Source organism: Plecotus auritus, assembly GCF_963455305.1.
Source record: "Plecotus auritus genome assembly, chromosome: 7".
In the NCBI taxonomy this organism is placed as follows: Eukaryota; Metazoa; Chordata; class Mammalia; order Chiroptera; family Vespertilionidae; genus Plecotus; species Plecotus auritus.
The window spans coordinates 52960322-52981442 of NC_137774.1; the positions used below are offsets into that span (position 1 = coordinate 52960322).

The 21121-nt window shown below is 42.1% G+C and overlaps 1 protein-coding gene and 1 pseudogene across 16 annotated transcripts in view; both read left to right on the top strand.

Moving 5' to 3' along the window:
* Positions 1-21121, top strand: part of NCOR1 (nuclear receptor corepressor 1) — a gene marked incomplete at its 3' end in the record, with an annotated part of 233555 nt that overhangs the window by 128795 nt on the left and 83639 nt on the right. For all 15 annotated transcript variants that reach the window (XM_080680923.1, XM_080680927.1, XM_080680921.1 and 12 more), the window contains 4 exons: positions 2739-2956; positions 4507-4569; positions 8199-8338; positions 13820-13946. In XM_080680923.1, coding sequence (XP_080537049.1) covers positions 2739-2956; positions 4507-4569; positions 8199-8338; positions 13820-13946 — 548 coding nt within the window. The remainder of the gene's footprint in view (positions 1-2738; positions 2957-4506; positions 4570-8198; positions 8339-13819; positions 13947-21121) is intronic.
* Positions 18406-19726, top strand: LOC308254452 (nuclear prelamin A recognition factor-like; annotated as a pseudogene). The gene has a single exon. The product of its transcript is annotated as a nuclear prelamin A recognition factor-like (transcript).

Below are 21121 nucleotides of genomic sequence, written 5' to 3' on the forward strand. Positions count from 1 at the left end.
ATATTGTGTCGGTGGTGTGGGGGGCTTAGCGGCTGGGTCGTTTGTGTCTCCCCCAGGGGTCAGCGTTATTAAAGCATTGTTTACATAGAATAATAGTCACCAATTTTAGGTGTAAATATTGATGCATTTTGACAAGTGTGTGTATTGGAGTAACCATTGCCACAACCGTGATGTAGATAGAACGTTTTCTTTATTTTTGTGAGTCAGTTTCATTATATTTATAATTTCTATATTAGATAGAATATTTTCATCACCCCACAAAGTTCCCATATGCTCCTTTGCAGAGTTTCTCTCCCCACTTTTCTGGCATCTGGCAATTGCTAATCTATTTTGTTTTTTTAAAATTTTTATATAAACTCAATTATGCAGTATAGAATCCATGTATGGCTTCTTTTACTTAGCATAATGCTTTTGAGGTGATACATAATGCATGTGTCAGTAGTTTGTTCCTTTTTAATATTTACTGTGTTATTTTTATAATGCTCTTGGAAATATTGAAGATTTTATCTAGTTTTGTGTCAAATAAAGCAGACTTAATCATTTGACATGGCTTTTAAAGGTTGGATACTTATGCCATTCTAATATTCTATTTTAGGAAGATACCCATTTAAAAAATACATATTTTTTTAGTTGTTCACGTATAACATTTATATTCCCATGTGGTCATTGTTCTGCTCATATAGAACTACCATATCTCGATTTTACTTTTTTTTTCTTAAAATCTCTAATTTGTCTAACAAACATTCATTTATTACTGATGTGACTAGGATGTTATGGAGGATAAAAAAAAAACATAAGATATCTACTACTCCCAGGTAGTTTATGAACTAGTTATAGAGTAGGAGAATATTAGACAAGATACAAGTACTATTTTTAAAATTAATTTATTTAGTTTTTAAATATTTTTATTGATTTCAGAGAGGGAAAGAGAGATAGAAACATCAATGATGAGAATCATTGATTGGCTGCCTCCTGCACACCCTCTACTGGGGATTGAGTCCACAGCCGGGTCATGTGCCCTTACCTGAATGGAACCATGACCTCCTGGTTCATAGTTCAACACTGAACCACTGAGCTTTGCTGGCTCAGCTACAAGTACTATTTTTTTTTTTTTTATTGTTTGAACTATTACAAATAGTAGTACAAATGTCTCCTTTTTTTTCCCCATTGACCTCCCCATGGCCTCCCCTAACCCCCAGTACATGCCTTTACCTTCCCCCACCCCCCCCAGTGTCTTATATCCATTGGTTATGCTTATATGCACCTTCCATTAACCATTTGTACACCCTAGGTGTCTATTGATGCAAGCGGGGGACCTTTTTAAATTAAATTCAAAATATCGTGGCAGTAAACTGGTTAAGCAAGAATAGTTGAGTGTTTGAATATTGCCATCTTTTTGTTCATTTGTAAAAATGTACATTAAGCACCTTGCTTTAAAAAATTTTATTTTTCAATTATATTTGATGTATAATATGATATTAGTTTCAGGTGTACAACTCAGTGATTAGACATTTATATAATCTATGAAGTGATATCCCTGATAAATCGAAGCACCTTACTTTTAATTATAACAACCCTGGGAGATAAAAAAGACAGAGAGAATAGTATTACATGTAGTACTATTGCTATAGTAATGACCGCTTATTGTGTTTTTCCTAAGTGCCTGAGACTATGATAAGCACTTTATAGCCTGAAGGAAGTTTAGCTTTTTTAAAAATATATATATATATATTTTTTTTTTTTATTGATTTTTTACAGAGAGGAAGGGAGGGAGATAGAGAGTTAGAAACATCAATGAGAAAGAAACATCGATCAGCTGCCTCCTGCACACCCCCTACTGGGATGTGCCCGCAACCAAGGTACATGACTTTGACCTGAATCGAACCTGGGACCCTTCAGTCCATGGGCCGATGCTCTGTCCACTGAGCCAAACCGGTTGGGGTGGAAGTTTAGCTTTAATAGTAGCAAACACCTATGAAATTTACTATGTTCCAGACACTGTTCTAAGCATTTTACAGAAACTAATTTCTGTAATTCTCACAACAGCCCTATGAAATATACTAATATTATCCTCATATTATAGATGAGAAAAACAGCTCCATAGAGTAAGGTTGCTTGTCCAAGGTCATCACAGGGCTAGTCATCACATAGAGCTCTGTATGAACACAGGCAGCCTGGGTCCAGAGGCCATTTTCCTAACTATTGGGCCATACTGCCCTGTTTGTACATAACTGTCCTGGAGGTGGTTAAGAATGTGGAGCCTGCTTTAATAAAACAATATTGTAGACTGTTATTACAGAAAGAGCATCTGTCATGGAGAGTGTCTGTTTCAGCTTCTTCATTTCACAAAGGAGAAAACTTGTGTCGCAGCAAAGGCCAGAAATCCAGGACTCCTACCTTTCCGTGTCCCCTGCTTCTGCATTACAGGTCCAGAGGGTTGTTTCTGTGCTTCATTCCTTCCTCAGAGAGAGTGTTCTTGTATCTAAGTTAGGTGATTTGAAATGTGTTTACATTTTAAGTCCATTAAACAAATAAAACAAGCCTTTGTGAAATATATTAATTTGAATCAGTCAAAACTCCTCAAAATTGGGGCATGACAATTTTTTATAAATTTTGTTTTAGTAATGAAGGGATTGGTTAGTTTTATTCAGTTTCTATTTAAATATTTTTCAAAGCTGCCTTCTTTGACATATTTATACCTTAAATCACAAAAACTTTTCATTCACTTTTGTTTCCAGAGAAAATACTAAGGAAAAGGACAAAACAGAAGGTATAGCAGAAGAAACTGAGGAGAGAGAGCAGGCCATACCCCGGGGACGAAAGACCGCCAATAGTCAGGGCCGCCGAAAGGGCCGGATCACCAGGTCCATGACAAATGAAGCCGCTGCTGCCAGTGCTGCAGCTTCAGCCACCACTGAGGAGCCCCCTCCACCTCTGCCACCGCCACCAGAACCCAGTGAGTGGGTGGATGGAGTGAACAGGCCACACTTTTGTTTGGGATTCTGTTTCAGTGCTAGGCTGGGGCAGCAGGGTCGTCTGATATTGACAACCTAGAAATACTCTGCAAGTCTGGCTTTCATATTTTTCAAACTTCCTTTGTAAAAGAACAACAGCCCTAATTTTGCTACCCTAATAGAGCTCTTTTTCTTTTTACTTACTTATAATCCCAATGTGCATGCTACTTTGTTTTCTGATATTTTAACATGGCACATATCATGAATATATTCTAGTTTCTAAGCCATCTTGAATTTTACTCTGATGACTGTCAAATGTTGGCATTGTGCCCTGAGGCACAATTTCCTGACCCTGTTGTTATCCTCTACCCTCCTTTTAAGCTAACATAGCACTGTAATTTAAAAAAAATTCATATAGCATTTTCTTTCTGTTAAATTATTTTCTATAGGAATGAATTCTGAATATTGAGTCCAAGAGTTCAAAGCATTTGTCTTTGTTGCTAACTATTGTCTCATTAGTTTATAAAGGATTATGTTAATGTCGAGTTACCACCATTGGTGGTTCAGTGGTACCAATTTACTGTAAGATTAAGTATGAAAGAAAATACAAGTTCTAGGAATGGCAAGAATAATGTGAGGGAAATAAGTAGACAAGCGGATGGGGGCAGATCACAAAGGGCCTTGTTTGAACTGTATGCTGCATTGCTTACAAAGTGGGGAGCTTACAAAGTTTTTAAATAGAAGAGTGCTTTGATTAGATTGGAGTTCAGATATCTCTAGTGACAGTTGTGGAGCTCAGATTAGAGAGAAGAAGGGGTGGAAGAAGAGGGACCAGCTAGAAGGGCAACATTATGCATGCAGCGACCCAGGCAAGGAGAGGTGGACTCAGGGTATTAGAATTGACACACATCATTGGATGTGACTGGTAAATGGGAGGAAGGATTCAAAAATGACTAGTCTGACGATCCTGTTACTAATTTGAGTGATTGGGTGGGTGGTAGTACATACTATTGAGAAGGGGAATCTAGCAGGCGCTCATTTCAGGCCTGATAGTCTCAATTTTTTTTCTAAAATAAAACAAAGTGTTCAGTTCGTGATCCATCCGTGTTTACTAGATGTCAGGCACGGAGGATGAATATAAGAGCCTCCAAGAGAGGAAGAGATGGGGTACTCAGAGAAAGGGAGGGGACTGTGCCTGGACCAGCAGGTGGAGTGCTGTTTCTTCCTCTGACTCTTCATTAGGGAAGGATGGACCTCTAATAATTGGGAAGGCACTGGGCAAAGTGGGACTTCTTAGAAAATAAATTAATGGTAATCAAACATGTAGATATGGACGGAACTTTAAAAAACATTAAGAAAGATCACAGAGGTGTTGCATTTTCCCCGTTAGTTTGGTGGGGGAAGAGGCTGATGCCATCCTATTTCTTTAGTTTCTTTCACCAAATGTCAGATAAATAGGTTACAAATTATGTGGTCTGTGCCATATAAACTGGGAATGAAGGATTTGGGTTAATTTTTCTCTACCTTATTGGGTTTTCTCTCTTTATTTCAGTTTCTACAGAGCCTGTAGAAACCTCTCGGTGGACAGAAGAAGAAATGGAAGTTGCTAAAAAAGGTAAATGATAGTTCAGATTCTTCAAGTTTTTTTGTTTTTGTTTCTAAGATTATTAATAACTAGTGGCCTGGTGCATGAATTCATGCACATTGAAAGGGAATTAATTAGAGGAAATATTTTAATATTGCTATTTGCCCTTTCTCTATAATAGAAGTGTCAGAGATGAAAGAAAATTAGTAAAATGTATATGAAAATATCGATTGCCTCAGAGAGAGCCCCAGGCTACCCAGCTGGGGCTCCACAATCAATTGCCATGCAGAGGGAGGCCCCGCCCACCTGCTGCAGTGTCACCGGCCAGGTAGCCTAGGCCTTCCTCTTTGGGGCTATCAGTCGCGGAGCCTCCCCACCCCCCTATTGCCCTGCAGAGGGTGGCCTGGGCCTCCCCCTGCAGGGGTGATCGTGGGTTGATGGCGGGGCCCCCCAACCGATCGCATTGCATCTGCTTTGGCTGGCCTGGCACCAGTGTGAATCATTACATGGTCTTCCAGAGGGTCATCTGGACGGTCATTCTGCTGTTCAGTCGTTCCGTCGATTTGCATATTACGCTTTTATTATAGATGAGGGAGATAGAATTAATTTTTTTAATCTAAGAAAAAAGTTCTTCCACAATGATAAGTAGAATTTAGAAGTAAACTTATAAGTTGTTTTTCTTTTTACTGTGTGGTTGGTACCTTACAAGGTACCCCAAGTGTACCTTGTTGAAGAGCCACTTTTAAGGGATTTAAGGTTCTCATTTTATTAAAGAGCAAGTAGGCTATTTTCACTTTTCCAGAATAGTTGTGATTAATGCTTTTAAAGTTGTTTTGGAAGGTATTTTCATATAAAAAGTTTGTATTTCGGTTATTTAAAAGTTGCACTGAATAGGATGGTAAATAACTTCTTAGTGTTTATTTGGTAAGGCATTTGATTAAAAACTACTAAGAAATTACACTGCGATTCAGAGAAGAGTATGAACATTGTAGCCAGACAGACAAAAGTTTGAATCCTGTCCTTGATCTTATTCTGGAACCTTTTGGGTCTTATTTTTTTCCATTGTTGCTTATTAACCCACTGTTGCTTATTAATAAAGCCTAATATGCTAAGTGTTCAGTTGTCCGGTTGTCCATTCAACCAATCAAAGCATAATATGCTAATGATATACTAAGGCCGCTCAACCACTCACTATGATGTACACTGACCACCAGGTGGCAGATGCTCTGACTGGTAGGTTAGCTTACTGCTGAGGTCTGGCCGATCGGGACTGAGCAAGATGGGCCAGACATGCCCTGGAGCCCTCCCGCAGTCCCTCCCTGGCTGGCCAACCCCCTGAATCCCTCTTTGGCCCCAATCATGCACTGGTGGGGTCCCTCAGCCTAGCCTGTGCCCTCTCACAATCTAGGACCCCTCAGGGGATGTGGGAGAGCTGGTTTCAGCCCAATCCCGCAGGCCAGGCCAAGGGATCCCACTGGTGCATGAATTCGTGCATCGGGCCTCTGGTGTAATGCAAAATGTAAAATTCTAATAGGATAAATAATTGGTTTATAAATAAATAATTTGTTTTCAAATATAATAATTTTTGAGAAATTAACCAACTTTTGGGGTAGTTAAGTATTTACCTTGTAATTCTAGAGAGGTTATTGTAAATAGCTTGACTTTTAATGATACATTTCAGACTTACTTTCTATTTCCAGGTAATGAGTGATACATTTAAGTATCATATAAACCAACTTTACCAAAAATACAGCAGTTTGTGTTCTGTCTTTTATTTGAAGTTTGCCATGATTAGAAAATTTGTGATTTGTCATGATTACATGTTTAATTTTATTATATTTATTTTTTAAAATATATTTTTATTGATTTTAGAGAGGAAGGGAGAGGGAGAGAAAGATAGAAACATCAATGATGAGAGAGAATCATTGATCGGCTGCCTCCTGCACGCCCCCTACTGGGGATCGAGTGGGCAACCCCAGGCATGTGCCCTTGGCCAGAATCGAACCTGGGACCCTTCAGTCTGCAGGCCGATGCTCTATCCACTGAGCCAAACCGGCTAGGGCCATGTTTAACTTTTTAAAAGATTCACATTTATTTTCTGATCATCAAAATTTCATAGTGAAGTAAGTAGATATTAGCTATATCATAATTTTTTTCAGGTAGATACTCTAACATATGACTGTTTTGTCACCACTCTTTTCATCTCTTATTCATATATCGGGTAAGATTTAGAAGTGATCTTCCAGTAATTATTAAAGAAGCTACTGGAATTAACCTTGAAAAACTGATGTTTTTCTATAAATTCTTAAATTTATAATGGAAAATTTTGCTTGGGTACACCTGTATCTAAAGTATATCTCTGGCTGGATAATTCTTATGTATATATGCATTTTTATACCCATATTCCTTCAATATGTGTATGTGTGCGTATATGTATTATTTGATTAAAAAGTGTCAGATGGCATAGATTTCTGTGAGGCTTTGGGTTACAATAGATTTTTTTCAAATGGTTAATTTTTCTTAGGACATTTCTTAATTGTGTATGGACTAAAGACATGCTGATGATCCATGGAGTCTTGTATGTGTGTATACAACATACATACATACATACAGGATGGGGCAAAAGTAGGTTTATAGCTGTGAATACATAAAACACAGAGTTTATTCTTGTATTATTAATTACTAGAGGCCTAGTGCATGAATTCGTGCACAATTGGGGTCCCTTGGCCTGGTCTGCAGGATCGAGCCGAAACCGGTTCTCTGTCATCCCCTTAGGGATCCTAGATTGTGAGAGGGTGCAGGCCAGGCCGAGGGACCCACCGGTGCACTATTGTGGTCGGGAAGAGACGCGGGAGGTTGGCTAGCTGGGGGAGGGGAGACCACAGGAGGGCTCCAAGGCATGTCCATCCTGTCTTGCTCAGTCCCAATTGGCTGGACCCCAGCAGCAAGCTAACCTACCAGTCGGAGCATCTGCCCCCGGTGGTCAGTGCATGTCATAGCGAGCGGTTGAGCGGCCTTAGCATATCATTAGTATATTATGCTTTGATTGGTTGAATGGCTGACCAAATGACCAGACACTTAGCATATTAGGCTTTTATTGTATAGGATTTTATTATTTTCCATATGAACAAGTATAAACCTACCTTTGCCCCACCCTGCATATATATTGTTATGTTAATCACTTATATTTGATTATATCATTAACTTTATATTGATACATTGTTTCCAAAGATTTAAAAATACCTTCCCAGTCAGTTTACAAGCATTTGAACTATTACGATGTGTCCAGCGTTAACGACTATGCTTCTGTTTCTTTGTTTTTATTATTGTTGTTGTTCCACTTATACATTCATTGGTTGGTTCTTGTATGTGCCCTGATGGGGGATCGAACCTGCAACCTTGGCATACTGGGACAATGCTCAAACCAACTGAGCTCCCTGGCCAGGGCTTTCATGAGCATGTTTTAAATAGAGCTGTTCAGTGAGTTTTGTGTCAATACATATTTCAGTAACTATTGAAATACTAGTATATCAATGAGTATTAAAAACACTTTTAGTGTTAATGATTGTGAATACAATGGTTAAGTTTGTTTTATTATTTCTCTTGTTTACTTTATCAGGTTACTGTTCATTAACATTTGTTCTGTTTTTAAAATACAGGTCTAGTAGAACATGGTCGTAACTGGGCAGCAATTGCCAAAATGGTGGGAACTAAAAGTGAAGCTCAGTGTAAAAACTTCTATTTTAACTATAAAAGGCGACACAATCTTGACAACCTTTTGCAGCAGCATAAGCAGAAAGTGAGTATATCAGGCGTGGTGAATCTCTTACTGATTTTTACTTACAGTTTTTTGTTTGTTTTTGGAGCTTTGTAGGTTTTGAGAAAAACTTTTGTAGCTTATATTTTTATTTATTGCATTTACCTGTAAAAGGTATGCTAGTTTCTTGGCATAAGTTGACTATTTCTTTATTTACTGCCCAAAGAATAAAACTTCTGTTAGTAGTAATGAGAATTCAGTACATTTGAATTATTGTAGACTGGATTTTTAAAATGGAAGAATTTGGGAGTTTAAATTTAAAACTTTAGTTGGAGTGCTCTTGACAATGCTGGATGAATTGATTTGGCATATTACAAAGCAATTTCTCAGAGAAATATTATATGGGATAAATGTTAAAAACCAGAAAGTATAAGATTAATGAAAATTCCTTAGCAAGGAAGTTTTAATGTTCTTAAAGTCTACAGAGCTCTGAGGGTTCCATGAGCTCAAGACTGCAGTCAAACCTGGGTTCTCGAATGTCTCCCATCTCGAACCATTCGCCAAGGTGTTCATGGAGAAAATGTCTCAGTTATTGAACAAAACTTCAGTTCTCAACCTGACAACCCTTTCACGCTGATACATCAGCATGACAAAAGTGGTCTCTCAGGCCACAGACAAAGGAGATAATGCTAGTCATCTAACACTAACCCTCACATTGTTAACATCTGAAATTGTGCTGTGAATATTTTGGTGAGTATTTATTTATTTATTTAGCTTTTGTTGCTAGCAAAATTGACAGCACAATTTTAAAACATAAAGAGGTCCTCAAGAGTGCTAATGTTGCTAATGGTGTGAAAGACTGATCACAGGAAATTAAAAGGTAGAATAACTGTTATTGATTTGGATGGTGACAGCATTCTGGAGGCAGCAATATGTGAAGAAGCAAAGATGCTGTACCTCTGGAAGGAGTGCTGAAAGTGATTCATTTAAGGCCAAAATTTGATAAATTTAAGAAAAGAGGTGTTTGTTTGTATACTAAACTAGAGGCCCGATGCACGAAATTTGTGTAAGGATAGGCCTTCACAGTCCCTGCTGCCTCGGCCCTCGCAGCCCTGGCTGCCTTGCAGCCCTGCAACCCTGCCGCCCACCCACTGTTTATTCTGGAAGGATATTCTGGAAGGTTGTTTCACCGTCCGGTCTAATTAGCATATTAGCTCTTTATTATATAGGATTATATAGGACTAGAGGCCCAGCGCATGTGTGGGTACAGTCCCTAGGCCTGGCCTGCGATCAGGGCCATCTTCCTCAGGTGCCTGCAGCTGGCCTCGCCCCCTGCCACCACCCACTCCCGGTTCCCCGTTCCCCATCGGGTGATCGGTGCCTGACAGCTGGGGGAAGGGACCAAGAGGTGGTCAGTGCACCTCATAGTGACTGGTCCAGCAGTTGTTCTGGTCGTTCTGCCATTAGGGTCAATTTACATATTACCCTTTTATTATACAGGATAGAGGCCTGGTGAACGGGTGGGGGCCGGCTGGGGGTGGGGCCGGCCTGGGCAAGGGGCTGAGGGCGGTTTGCAGGCCGGCCATGCCCCCAATTGGGGTGGGGGTCCCCACTGGGGGATGTGGCCGGCCTGGGCTTGGGGCTGCCGAGGGTTTGCAGGTCGGCCACACCCCCAATGGGGGTGGGGGTCCTCGCTGGGGGTGGGGCCGGCCCAGGCAAGGGGCTGCGGGCGGTTTGCAGGCCGGCCATGCCCCGGCTTTGTCAGGATGGACGTCCGGAAGACTTCTGGTCTATCCAGTCTGATTAGCATATTACCCTTTTGTTAGTGTAGACTAGAAGTCCGATACATGAAATTCGTGCAAGGGGCTTGGCCCCTGCCACAGCGGTGGCCGCCTCTGCCTTGGCCACCATGGCTTCGTCTGGTCTAATTAGCATATTATGCTTTTATTATTATAGATAATACATTAGATGGTAATGTACTAGTTTAGAAGAAAGATTAAAATGGCAAATCATTTGGGAGTGTGGAACAAGTTAATTCAATTTACATTATTTCTAATGGGAAAAAATGAGTCAATTTTTGAACAAATCTCTTCTCGGATGGCCTTCCAGACCAGTTAAGTTCGAGAGCTGAGGTTTCACTGTTTTACATAAAATCTTAAGATTTTATTTGTTTTTTCCACTGTATTTAAATTTACATTGATGGTATTAAAGCAATTTGAGTGAGAATACTGGTGCCTTAGCATGAATCGTGGCAGCACACCACTGTGCCAAATACTCTAATGTATTCTTAATCTCCAGGTATTTGAAGCTTTTTGTTTTTGTTTTAAAGCCAGTGTCACTTAAGAATTTCCTTGATGAAGCAACAAAAATTAACTTTACTAAATCTTGACTGTTGAGTACATGTCTGCATGATGAAGTGGGAAGCATGCATAAAGTTCTCCTGCTCGCTATCAAAGTATGATGGCTCTGTCAAGGAAAAGCACTTTTGACATTGAGTTCCAAGGCTCTCTTTTTTCATGGACTGCCATTTTTAGGTGAATATTTGGCGGACTTTTAAAAAATATATATGTTTTAAATTGATTTCAGAGAGGGAGGGAGAGATAGAAACATCAATGATGAGAGATAATCATTGATTGACTGCCTCCTACAGCCCATGTGGGATCGAGCCCAGGCATGTGCCCTTGGCCGGAATAGAACCCACAACCCTTCAGTCCACAGGCTGATGCTTTATCCACTGAGCAAAACCGGCTAGGGCTGGAATTGTTTTTTTTTTAATGAAACACAAGATGAATGAAGAAAAAAGTAGTAAATCTGAGTAAGAAGGACCTATAAAACGTACGTCATTTAATAGCATTCTTAACAATTGTTGCTTTCATAATTTAATCATAAACATGTTTGAGAAATACTAATAGCATAACCATGTTCTTATGGTCTGTTTGATTTGACATTCTAAAATATTTTATAGACTATTGTCAATTGTCAATATATTTGTACCCTTTGTCAATGTTTCTTTGGAAATATAACTACTACTTGAGAAGAGCCATCCTTGCAAGATATATTTTACATTATCAACATATTCATGTGACATATCTGAGATTTGCTTCACAATAAATCAGTACAGAATGGGGATCAGGGAAAGTAGGTTGGGTATAGATGAAACAAGATTTGCCTCTAACTTCTGTATGTGTTTCAAAATTTCCAAAATAAAAACTAAACAAACAAACAAACAAAAAGAATGATCTAATGTGTAATAAAAGTGTATATGTTTAAACTGATTAACATTTGAGTTATAATGTTGGCTAATTTTAAAAGTTATACACAAAGGAGCTTGTAGGTTAAAATTGTGAATGCAAGAGCTAAAAATATGCTATAGCAACTAAAATATAAAGGAAAGCAAATAACAAAAAACTACTGAGGGAGTTGACTTCAAAACCATTGAAATGTTTTGGGAGAAAATAAAAGAATAAATCAGACATGTTTTTAAAAGATAAACATTATTTTATTGGACAGGGCTCCTCAGAGAAACAGAACCAATGGGTGTGTGTGTGTGTGTGTGTGTGTGTGTGTGTGTGTGTGTGTGTGTGTTCGCAGGAAAGAAGGAATGGGAGTGAGATCAATTTACTTATTTTTTACTTGAGGCCTGGTGCACAAAATTCGTGCACTCAGGGGGTCCCTCAGTCTGGCCTGTGTCCTCTCACAGTCCGGGACCCCTCAGGGGATGTCTGAATGACAGCTTAGGCCCCTGCTCCTTGCGGGGGGGCTGGCCTAAGCCGGCAGTCGGACATCCTCAGTGCTGCCATGGAAGCGGGAGAGGCTCCTGCCACCGCTGCTGCACTCGCCAGCCGTGAGCCCGGCTTCTGGGCTTCTGGCTGAGTGGCGCTGACCACCAGAGTGCAGCTCCTGCATTGAGCGTCTGCCCCGTGGTGGTTAGTGTGCGTCATAGCGACTGGTCATTCTACTGTTCGGTCGATTTGCATATTAGCCTTTTATTAGATAGGATTTTTTTTAAATCTTCACTTGAGGATATGTTTATTGATATTAGAGAGAGGAAGGGAGAGAGAGAGAAATAGAGAGACCCATCCATGTGAGAAACATTGATGGATTGCCTCCTGTATGCACCCTGACTGGGGATAGAACCCACAACCTGGGTATATACCCCCACTGGGTCTCGAACCCCCAACCTTGCAGTGTACTGGATGGTGCTCCAACTGAGTCACACCAGGCCAGGGCAAGTTTGATTTATTTTAAGAAATCGGCTCATGATTTTGGAGGCTAAGTGGATACAGAATTCAATAGGATAGGGTGATAGGCTGCGTACTCAGAAGAGCTGCAGTCTGATAACAGATTTCCGGGAGCCACCAATCTAGTTCTATTAAGGCTTTCAATTTGTTGAATGAGGCTCTCCCCATATTATGGAAGGTAATATGCTCAACTCAGAAGCCTATTGGTTTAAATTTTAATCTGGTCCAAAAAAAAAAACACATGCATGAACACATCCAGCATAATGTTTGACTACATATCTGGGTACTACGATCCAGCTAAGTTGACAAAAAATTATCATCACACATGTCTTTAAAACTTCTTGTTCTGATAATTTTAATTACAAGTGTAATAATAGGAACAACAGGCTTCAATTGTTGGTCTAGAGCAGCGGTCGCCAACTGGTGGTCCACAGACCACTAGTGGTCCAAGAGGTCTGAAAGGTTGGCGACTGCTGGTCTAGAGTGTTTTATCTTTTTTTAAAAGGTCTCAGGAAAACATGACAGAATGTTATCTGTTAAAACTCAGTGGAAGATAGATATATAGGATTTATATTTTCGTGTACTTGAATTATTACATTGAAATTTAATAAATTCTATTGGCCCTGACCAAGTGGCTCAGTTGGTTGGAGCATTGTCCCATACACCAAAAGGTTGTGGGTTCAATTCCCAGTCAGGGCACATACCTAGGTTAGAGGTTCAGTCCCGTATCTGGGTGTGCTCAGGAGGCAACTTTTTATGTTTCTCTCACATCATTGTTTCTCTCTCTCTCTCGCCCCTCCTTTAAAATCAATGAAAACATATCCTTGGGTGAGGACTAAAAAAAATTAATGGATAATAATATCATATAGTGAAGAAAATGCTTGGGGATATAGTACATTATTGCATGTGAAGATTCCACATTCCAACTTACTTTTATAAGAAAAAATGTATATTATTTTTATTAGAAAATACATTATTTGGAAGGGGAGAAGAGCAGGAGTTTTGTGATTTGGGGCCATTTGTACATGTATAGTGGTGAGTAGTTAAAAAAATTGTTCTTATGTTATTTTTGATCAATTTGTTGAAAGCGATTTACCTATACAAAAGACCAGTTAATGGTTATCTGGAGATAAGTGTACTCTAACCAGAGCAGCTGTCATATATACAGCCTCCTTGTTTAGTATGTGTGTATGTATTTGTGAACTCTGTGATTTCAATAGGAAAAGGCTTGTTTCTTTCCTTTTAGTTATTTAAATCATAATTAATATTTTTTTTACTCTAGACTTCACGAAAACCTCGTGAAGAACGAGATGTGTCTCAATGTGAAAGTGTAGCTTCCACTGTTTCTGCTCAGGAAGATGAAGATATTGAAGCCTCTAATGAAGAAGAAAATCCAGATGACAGTGAAGGTATTTCAAAAATCTTAAACTTAGTTGTACCTTCTGCTAGCCCAAATATGTAGTTTTTAGCTTAGTGATTTGACTATTTAGGAATTGCTTCATTAAGGAAATAGGACATTGGTGTTTTCAAGGCATAGAGACATTCATCTTAAACATAATGTGCTTTTTCATTCAACTAACAAATATTTATGTAGCACCTGAGATGGTCCAAGTGCTACAGAGAACATCTTGAAAATGCCAGTCATGCTTCAGACACTTAATATTCTTGTCTTCTTTTTTTTTTAATAACAGCCGTTCTAACAGGTGTGAGGTGCTTGCTCACTCTATTCTAACCACTGTTCTCTCTGCTGTTCCTGAGCAAAGCAACCCTCACTTCAGGGATTTTGCATGTGCTAACCCCGCTACCTGGAATGCTCTTCTCGAAAATGTGCCTGTTGGTTCGCTCTCCCATTTATTCAGGCCTCTGTTGATATGTCACCCTACCTCTATAATATCTCTTTATCCACCTGTTCCTAAGTTTTGTTATTTATTTACTACACTTATTACCACCTGATATATCTTCTGTGTATTGTTTAATGTCTGTTTTATACTAGAATGTCAGCTGCATCAGAATGTAGTTTATTTCACTGCTCTGTCACCAGTATTTCAAACAGCTAAATTATCCTCATTTATCCTAAACTAGAGGCCCGGTGCATGGATTCATGCACCAGTAGGGTCCCTCAACCTAGCCTGCGGGGATCGGGCCGAAACTGGCTCTCTGACATACTCCGAGGGGTCCAAGATTGCGAGAGGGTGCAGGCCAGGCCAAGGATCCCCACCAGTGCATGATTGGGGCCGGGGAGGGACCGCGAAAGGGCTCCAGGGTGTGTCTGGCCCCTCTCACCCAGTCCCAATCAGCCGGACCCCAGCAGCAAGCCATCCTACTGGTCAGAGTGTCTGCCCCCTGTTGGTCAGTATGCGTCATAGCGACTGGTCGAACAAACAGTCGGACACTTAACATATTAGGCTTTTATTATATAGGATTATCTTCTAAACATTTTTTAAAAATCTATTCCATTTGGAATTATTTTTCTATATAGTGTAAGATAGGGTCCATGTTTTTCTTCCAGACAAATAGTTCTGAGAGAGCTAGTTTATTAAATAAATCATTTTTGACCCAGTGATTTAAAATAGCACCTTTGAGCCCAGCCAGTTTTGCTCAATGGTTGAGTGTTGACCTATGAGTGTCATGGTCAGGGCACATGCTTGGGGGCATGCAGGAGGCCGAACTATAAATTGGTTTACCTAGTTTAAGAAATGTATCTTAAACCCATTGGGATTCTCATTGGACATACATATTTTAGTTTTAGGAAGATTTAAATTTTTATGTTGTATTGTCGTCAATTTTAAGAAAATAGTTTAAGAATTTAAATTCTCGCCCTGATCAGTTTGGCTCAGTGGATGGAGTGTCGGCCTGCGGACTGAAAGGTCCCAGGTTCGATTCCGGTCAAGGGCATGTACCTTGGTTGCAGGCACATCCCCGGTGGGAGGTGTGCAGGAGGCAGCTGATCGATGTTTCTCTCTCATCGATGTTTCTAACTCTCTATCCCTCACCCTTCCTCTCTGTCAAAAATCAATAAAATATATATATTAAAAAAAAAGAATTTAAATTCTCTCTCATCATTGATTTTTTTATCTTTCCCTTCCTCTATCTGAAAACCAATTAAAACATATTTTAAAAATAATTAAAATATCACCTTTGATGTATATTAATTTCCTATACATGTTAGCAGCTAATCTTAGACGCTATCTTTTGTAGCACTGATTTATTTTGCCTGTAATGTGGCAGTTTCAAACATGCTGTGATACATTGACTTTATAGTAAGTTTGAACATCTGGAGAGGCAAGTCTCTTTCAGTTTGGTACTTTTTACAATTTTCTTGGTTTTTCTCAGTGTCTTACTTTTTCATGTAAACTATAAGTTGGTTTACCTAGTTTAAGAAATGTACCTTAAACCATTGGGAAAGTTGGTTTACCTAGTTTAAGAAATGTATCGTAAACCATTTGGATTCTCATTGGACATATATATTTTAATTTTAGGGAGATTTAAATTTTTATGTTGTTTGTCAATTTTAAGAAAATCTAAAAATATAATGCTGTAGTGACCATCTCTATATACTTTTTATAATAGTGGCAAATTGGATCAAGGAAAGGTGAAGTAAATTTAAGACATATTTACAACCATTTATTCATTTTATACTTCAGCAAATATTTGAGTCTATTGTGTGGCAGGTACAGTACTTGTCTCTAGGATTTAAATGATAAGCAAAATACATGACTCTGCTCTTACGGTGTTTGTAGCCTAGTGGAAACAGCAGCCAGGAATCAAATCATTGTGAATAAATATAAAATTGTAACTGTAACAAGTACATGTTAAAAGAGCCAGAGTAATAAAATTTAAGGAATTATAAGGAATTGATAGAAGGCTTTTTTTAAAAAAGCGTGATATTTGATGTAATATTCAAAGGAAAATTAGGTGAAAGAGCCTTTTCAGTAAGAATAAATGGCATGGACCCAGCTGGTGTGACTCAGTGGTTGATCTTCAACCTATAAACCAGGAAGTCATGGTTCAATTCCCGTTCAGGCCACATGCCTCGATTGCAGGCTCCATCTCCAGTGGGGGTGTGTAGGAGACAGCCATTCAATGATTCTCTCTCGTCGTTGATGTTTCTATCTCTCCCTTCCTCTCTGAAATAAATAAATAATATATTTTTTAAAAAACCCACAAGAATAAATGGCATGTATGCGTCTGAGGTGGAAGACACATGGGCATTCCCTGAAACTGAAAAGAGGCCCAGTGATAACAGAATACAGAGTGAATATAAGATGTGAGATGAAGTTAGAAAGGTGGGTGGGTCCACCAGCCTGGGCCTTGTAGCAAGACCATCCTCAGAATTTTGGAACTTTATCCTAAGAGTAATGAAGTTTCATTGAAATGTTTTACGAGGTAGGAAAGAAGAGTGAGGAAATGAGAGGAAGAGAGTGTGGGTGAATTTTGGTAAGATTTGGCTTTTATAAAGCACTAGATGCCCGGTATACGAAATTCGTGCATGGGAGGGGGTCCCTCAGCCCAACCTGCACCCTCTCCAATCTGGGACTACTCGGGGGATGTCCAACTGCGGGATCTAGTCTAAATTGGCAGTCGGACATCCCTCTCGCAATCCAGGACCATTGGCTCCTAACTGCTTGCCTGCCTGTCTGCCTGGTCACCCCTAACCACTTCTGCATGTCTGCCTGATCGCCCCTAACTTCTCCCCGGCCAGCCTGATCATCCCTAACTGCTCCCGTGCAATCCTGATTGCCCTAACTGCTCCCCTGCCGGCCTGATCCCTGATCACCCCTAACTGCTCCCCTGCCAGCCTGATTGCCCCTAACTGCTCCCCTGCCAGCCTGATTGCCCCTAACCACTCTGCCTGCCTGCCTGATCGCCCCTTACCACCACTGCCTTGGCCCCTGCACCCAGGACCCTGGCTTCCTTCCCTCTGGCTGGCCGCAGGCACCCGGGGCCCCGGGCGGTTTCACCCGGGCCCTGGCTTTGTCAGGAAGGACGTCCGGAATGACGTCCGAAAGACATCCAGTCTATTCGGTCTAATTAGCATATTACCCTTTTATTAATATAGATTGTTGTAGAGAATGGTGTGACGTCGAAGGTGAAAAGAAAAGTCATATTTGGAATAGAATCGCAGTAGTGCAGTTGAACAGAAATGAATGGATTCAAGAATATTTTTAGAGAGAAAATCTGTGAGATTTGTCCATACAGAATATGAGAATAAGTGAGATTAGCATTTAAAAGTTTTCTGGTTTGTTTAATGGAATAGTAAACACTAGAAAAGAACCTGATTTAGAAGTTAGTATAAGTCCAGTGTGAGACATTAAATTTGTGATTTCTTTGAGATATCTAGGTAAAGATGTCAAAATGTTAAAAATCCTATCTATATGTATAAAAAGCCTGAGGCTGTGACGACCAGGACAACCAAACGATCGGTCCATCCCCCCGGCCCTCAGGCTCCGATTGATCAGGGGATGGCTAACAGGGGAACTGGGGTCCCTCAGGCTCCAATCAGTCGGTGGTAGCAGCAACTTGCAAGTGGCTGGAAGGCAGATCTCTTGCTTCCTCCTCCCGGCCCTCAGGCTCCAATCAATGGGTGGTGGCGGCGGGCCCGAACTGGGGACTGGCTCCCTTAGTAGTCCTGCAGGTTCAATCTCCAGAGGACAGGCCAGGCACCAACGGACCAGGGCCACCAGCATGATCCCCACAGCACTGCCGGCTTCCTGGAACTCGGCCTCAGGCACTGTAGCTGCTTCCCCTCCCTAGAAGCTCCAGAAGGAAGAAAGGATACTGCCTTCAGTGCCAGGGGCGATCAGCAGTGACTGCTCTCCCCGTGCTTCCTCCAGGTCACTTGAGCCAGCCCCGCCTGCCCAGCTCCAGATGAAGTGTGATCACTACACTCGGAAGGAATGTAGTATAAAAACAAAAACCGATGACCAAGAGAATGCCACTGTCAATGTCCAGAGTCCGGCTCAGGAGAACAGAGAGAAGGGAGAATTCCATAAGTTGACCGATGCCAAGATATTTCTGAATGACTGCCTGGCGTGTGACAGTTGTGTGACTGCAGAGGAAGGAGTCCAAGTTTCTCAGCAGAATACTAAGGACTTCGTTTGTGTTCTGAACCTTAATAAGAAATGTGATACCTCACAGCACAAGGTGCTGGCAGTGTCTGTGTGTCCTTAGTCTCTGCCTTATTTTGCTGCTAAATTCAGCCTCAGTGTCACTGATGCATCCAGAAAGCTCTGCAGCTTCCTCAAAAGCCTTGGGGTGCACTGTCTTTGACATGAAGATAGCTGCAGACTTCAGCATCCTAGAGAGTCAGAAGGAATTTGTGCGTTGGTACTGCCAGTACCATGAGGAAGAGCCCTGGCTACCCATGCTGACCTTCACCTGCCCTGGCTGGGTCCGATATGCAGAGCACATGCTGGGTTACCTCTTCACCCCCCACCTCTTCAGGCCAAGTCTCCCCAGCAGATCATGGGCTCTCTGGTGAAGGATTACTTCGCCAGACTGCAGAACCTGTCCCCCGACAAGATTTTCCACGTCATTGTGGCCCTGTGTTATGACAAGAAACTGGAGGCCCTTTGAGAAGATGTTCCCACAGCTTTGCATAGTTCCTGGGCTGCTGACTGCATGTTAACCTCAGGTGAAATTGTCTGGATAATGGAGCAAAGTGACCTTGTCTCGAATGATGCCGCTGTGGACACTGTTTGGAGACATGAAGGAGGAGGAGGTGAGGCTCCACAAGGGTGCCAGCTCCGATGGGTACCTGGTGCACATCTTCAGGCACATGGCCAAGAAGCTGTTCAACGAGGACGTGGAAGTGCTCACCTACTGCACCCTGAGGAACAGACTTCCAGGAGGTCACCCCTGAAAGGGACAGAGAGGTTCTGCTATGCTTTGAGGCTGCTTTACAGCTTTGGAACATCCAGAAGTGGTCCTGAAGCTGTAGAGGGGCAAGTCCCCCTGCCACTTCGTGGAGGTCCTGGCCTGCGCCGGGGTTGCGTAAGTGGCAGAGGCCAGGCCCAGGCGGAGGACGGGTGTGCAGACAGGGCACTGCTGCGGCAGATGGAAGGCATCTAAGCCGCCATCCCGGTGTGGCCCCCGGAGACCAGCGCCCATGTGCAGGAGTTGTACCAGGAGTGGCTGGGGGAGGGGGGGCGACTCCCCCAGGGCCCAGGTAGCCCTGCACACCACCTAGCAGGGCCCAGGGCAGCCTGCCAGGACATCAAGTGGTAAAGGTCCAGGAGATGCCCGGCCTGCCGGCCACCTGAGAAGGCGTGTCAGACGCGTGAAGGAAAGGTTTAGCATCTCTGTCATCGCTTTGGTTTTCAGAATTCCCTGCTCCTCATCTGTCGGCTCCCTCCCTCTGAGGAGTGCTGTCATCATCACATGGGTGCAACTGGAATATTGTATCTCAAGAGGATTGCCCCAGTGTACGTATACTTTTATCTGACGATGAAAAAATCCCAAAGAACAAGAATGAGGACAGACTACTTACTGTCATTTAGGCTTAAAAAAATCCTGGAAGGGTCCTGCGAAGAGCTGAGACTTGGTTCTGTCCACGCGTCTCAGAGAGATTGGATGAGGAAATGGCCCAGTTTGGCCCTGACTTTACCCACTTATGTTACTCTTGAAGGTGTCTTTGCCACAATGTGAATAACTGCCACCTTTTGCAATAGGGGCGCATATGAAAGTCTGCATTCCCAACTTTTCTTGAAACAGATCTATGTTCTGCAGCTGTGGCCACTGTCCTGAGACCAGGTCCTGTCAACCAGGTCCTGTTGCTGGGAATCAGGGGGCACTGGAGTGGAGCCCTCCCCTCCCACCGTGCCCATTTACATTCAGGGATTGAGCTGAACTCACTTTGTGGGAGGCCTGGCAAGAGTGACAGGTGTCACAGATGGAAGGATGGAGAATGGAGAGGCAGACACCCTGCTAGGTCCCTCCCTGGGTGGAGTCAAGCAGATGAAGGCCGGCCAGCCCACCCCACAATTGGGTGAGATAGCGTCCTCTGTGTCCACCTCTCACCCCGTGGGCTTGGCCACTACCCTCAGCTCCAGGCAGCCCTCTGCGTTCCACAACAGCGTGCTCTGCCCTCACATACTGCTCAACCTAAATGAGAAGGAAGAGAGCAGTTGGCCCACAAACAACTACACAGAAAGATAGGGCTCACGGCTGGCGAGCGCAGTGGCAGTGGCGGGAGCCTCTCCTGCCTCCATGGCAGCATTAAGGAGCAGCGAGCTGAGTGGTAAGGAGCAGCAAGCAGGCAGGCGGTAAGGAGCAAGGGGTCCCGCACTACGAGAGGGATTTCTAACTGTTGGCTTAGGCCTGTTCCCCACATCCCCTGAGGGGTCCCGGACTGCGAGAGGGTGCATGTCGGACTGGGGGACACCCTTGTCCCCCCCCCCCCCCCCCCCCCGCCTAGAGCACAAATTTTGTGCACCGGGCCTCTAGTATAATAAATAAAACTCTAATATGCAAATAGACTGAACAGCAGAACAACTGGTCGCTATGACATGCACTGACCACCAGGGGTCAGACGCTCAATGCAGGAGCTGCCGCCGGTTGGGGCCTGTGAGTGGGCAGCACCAGG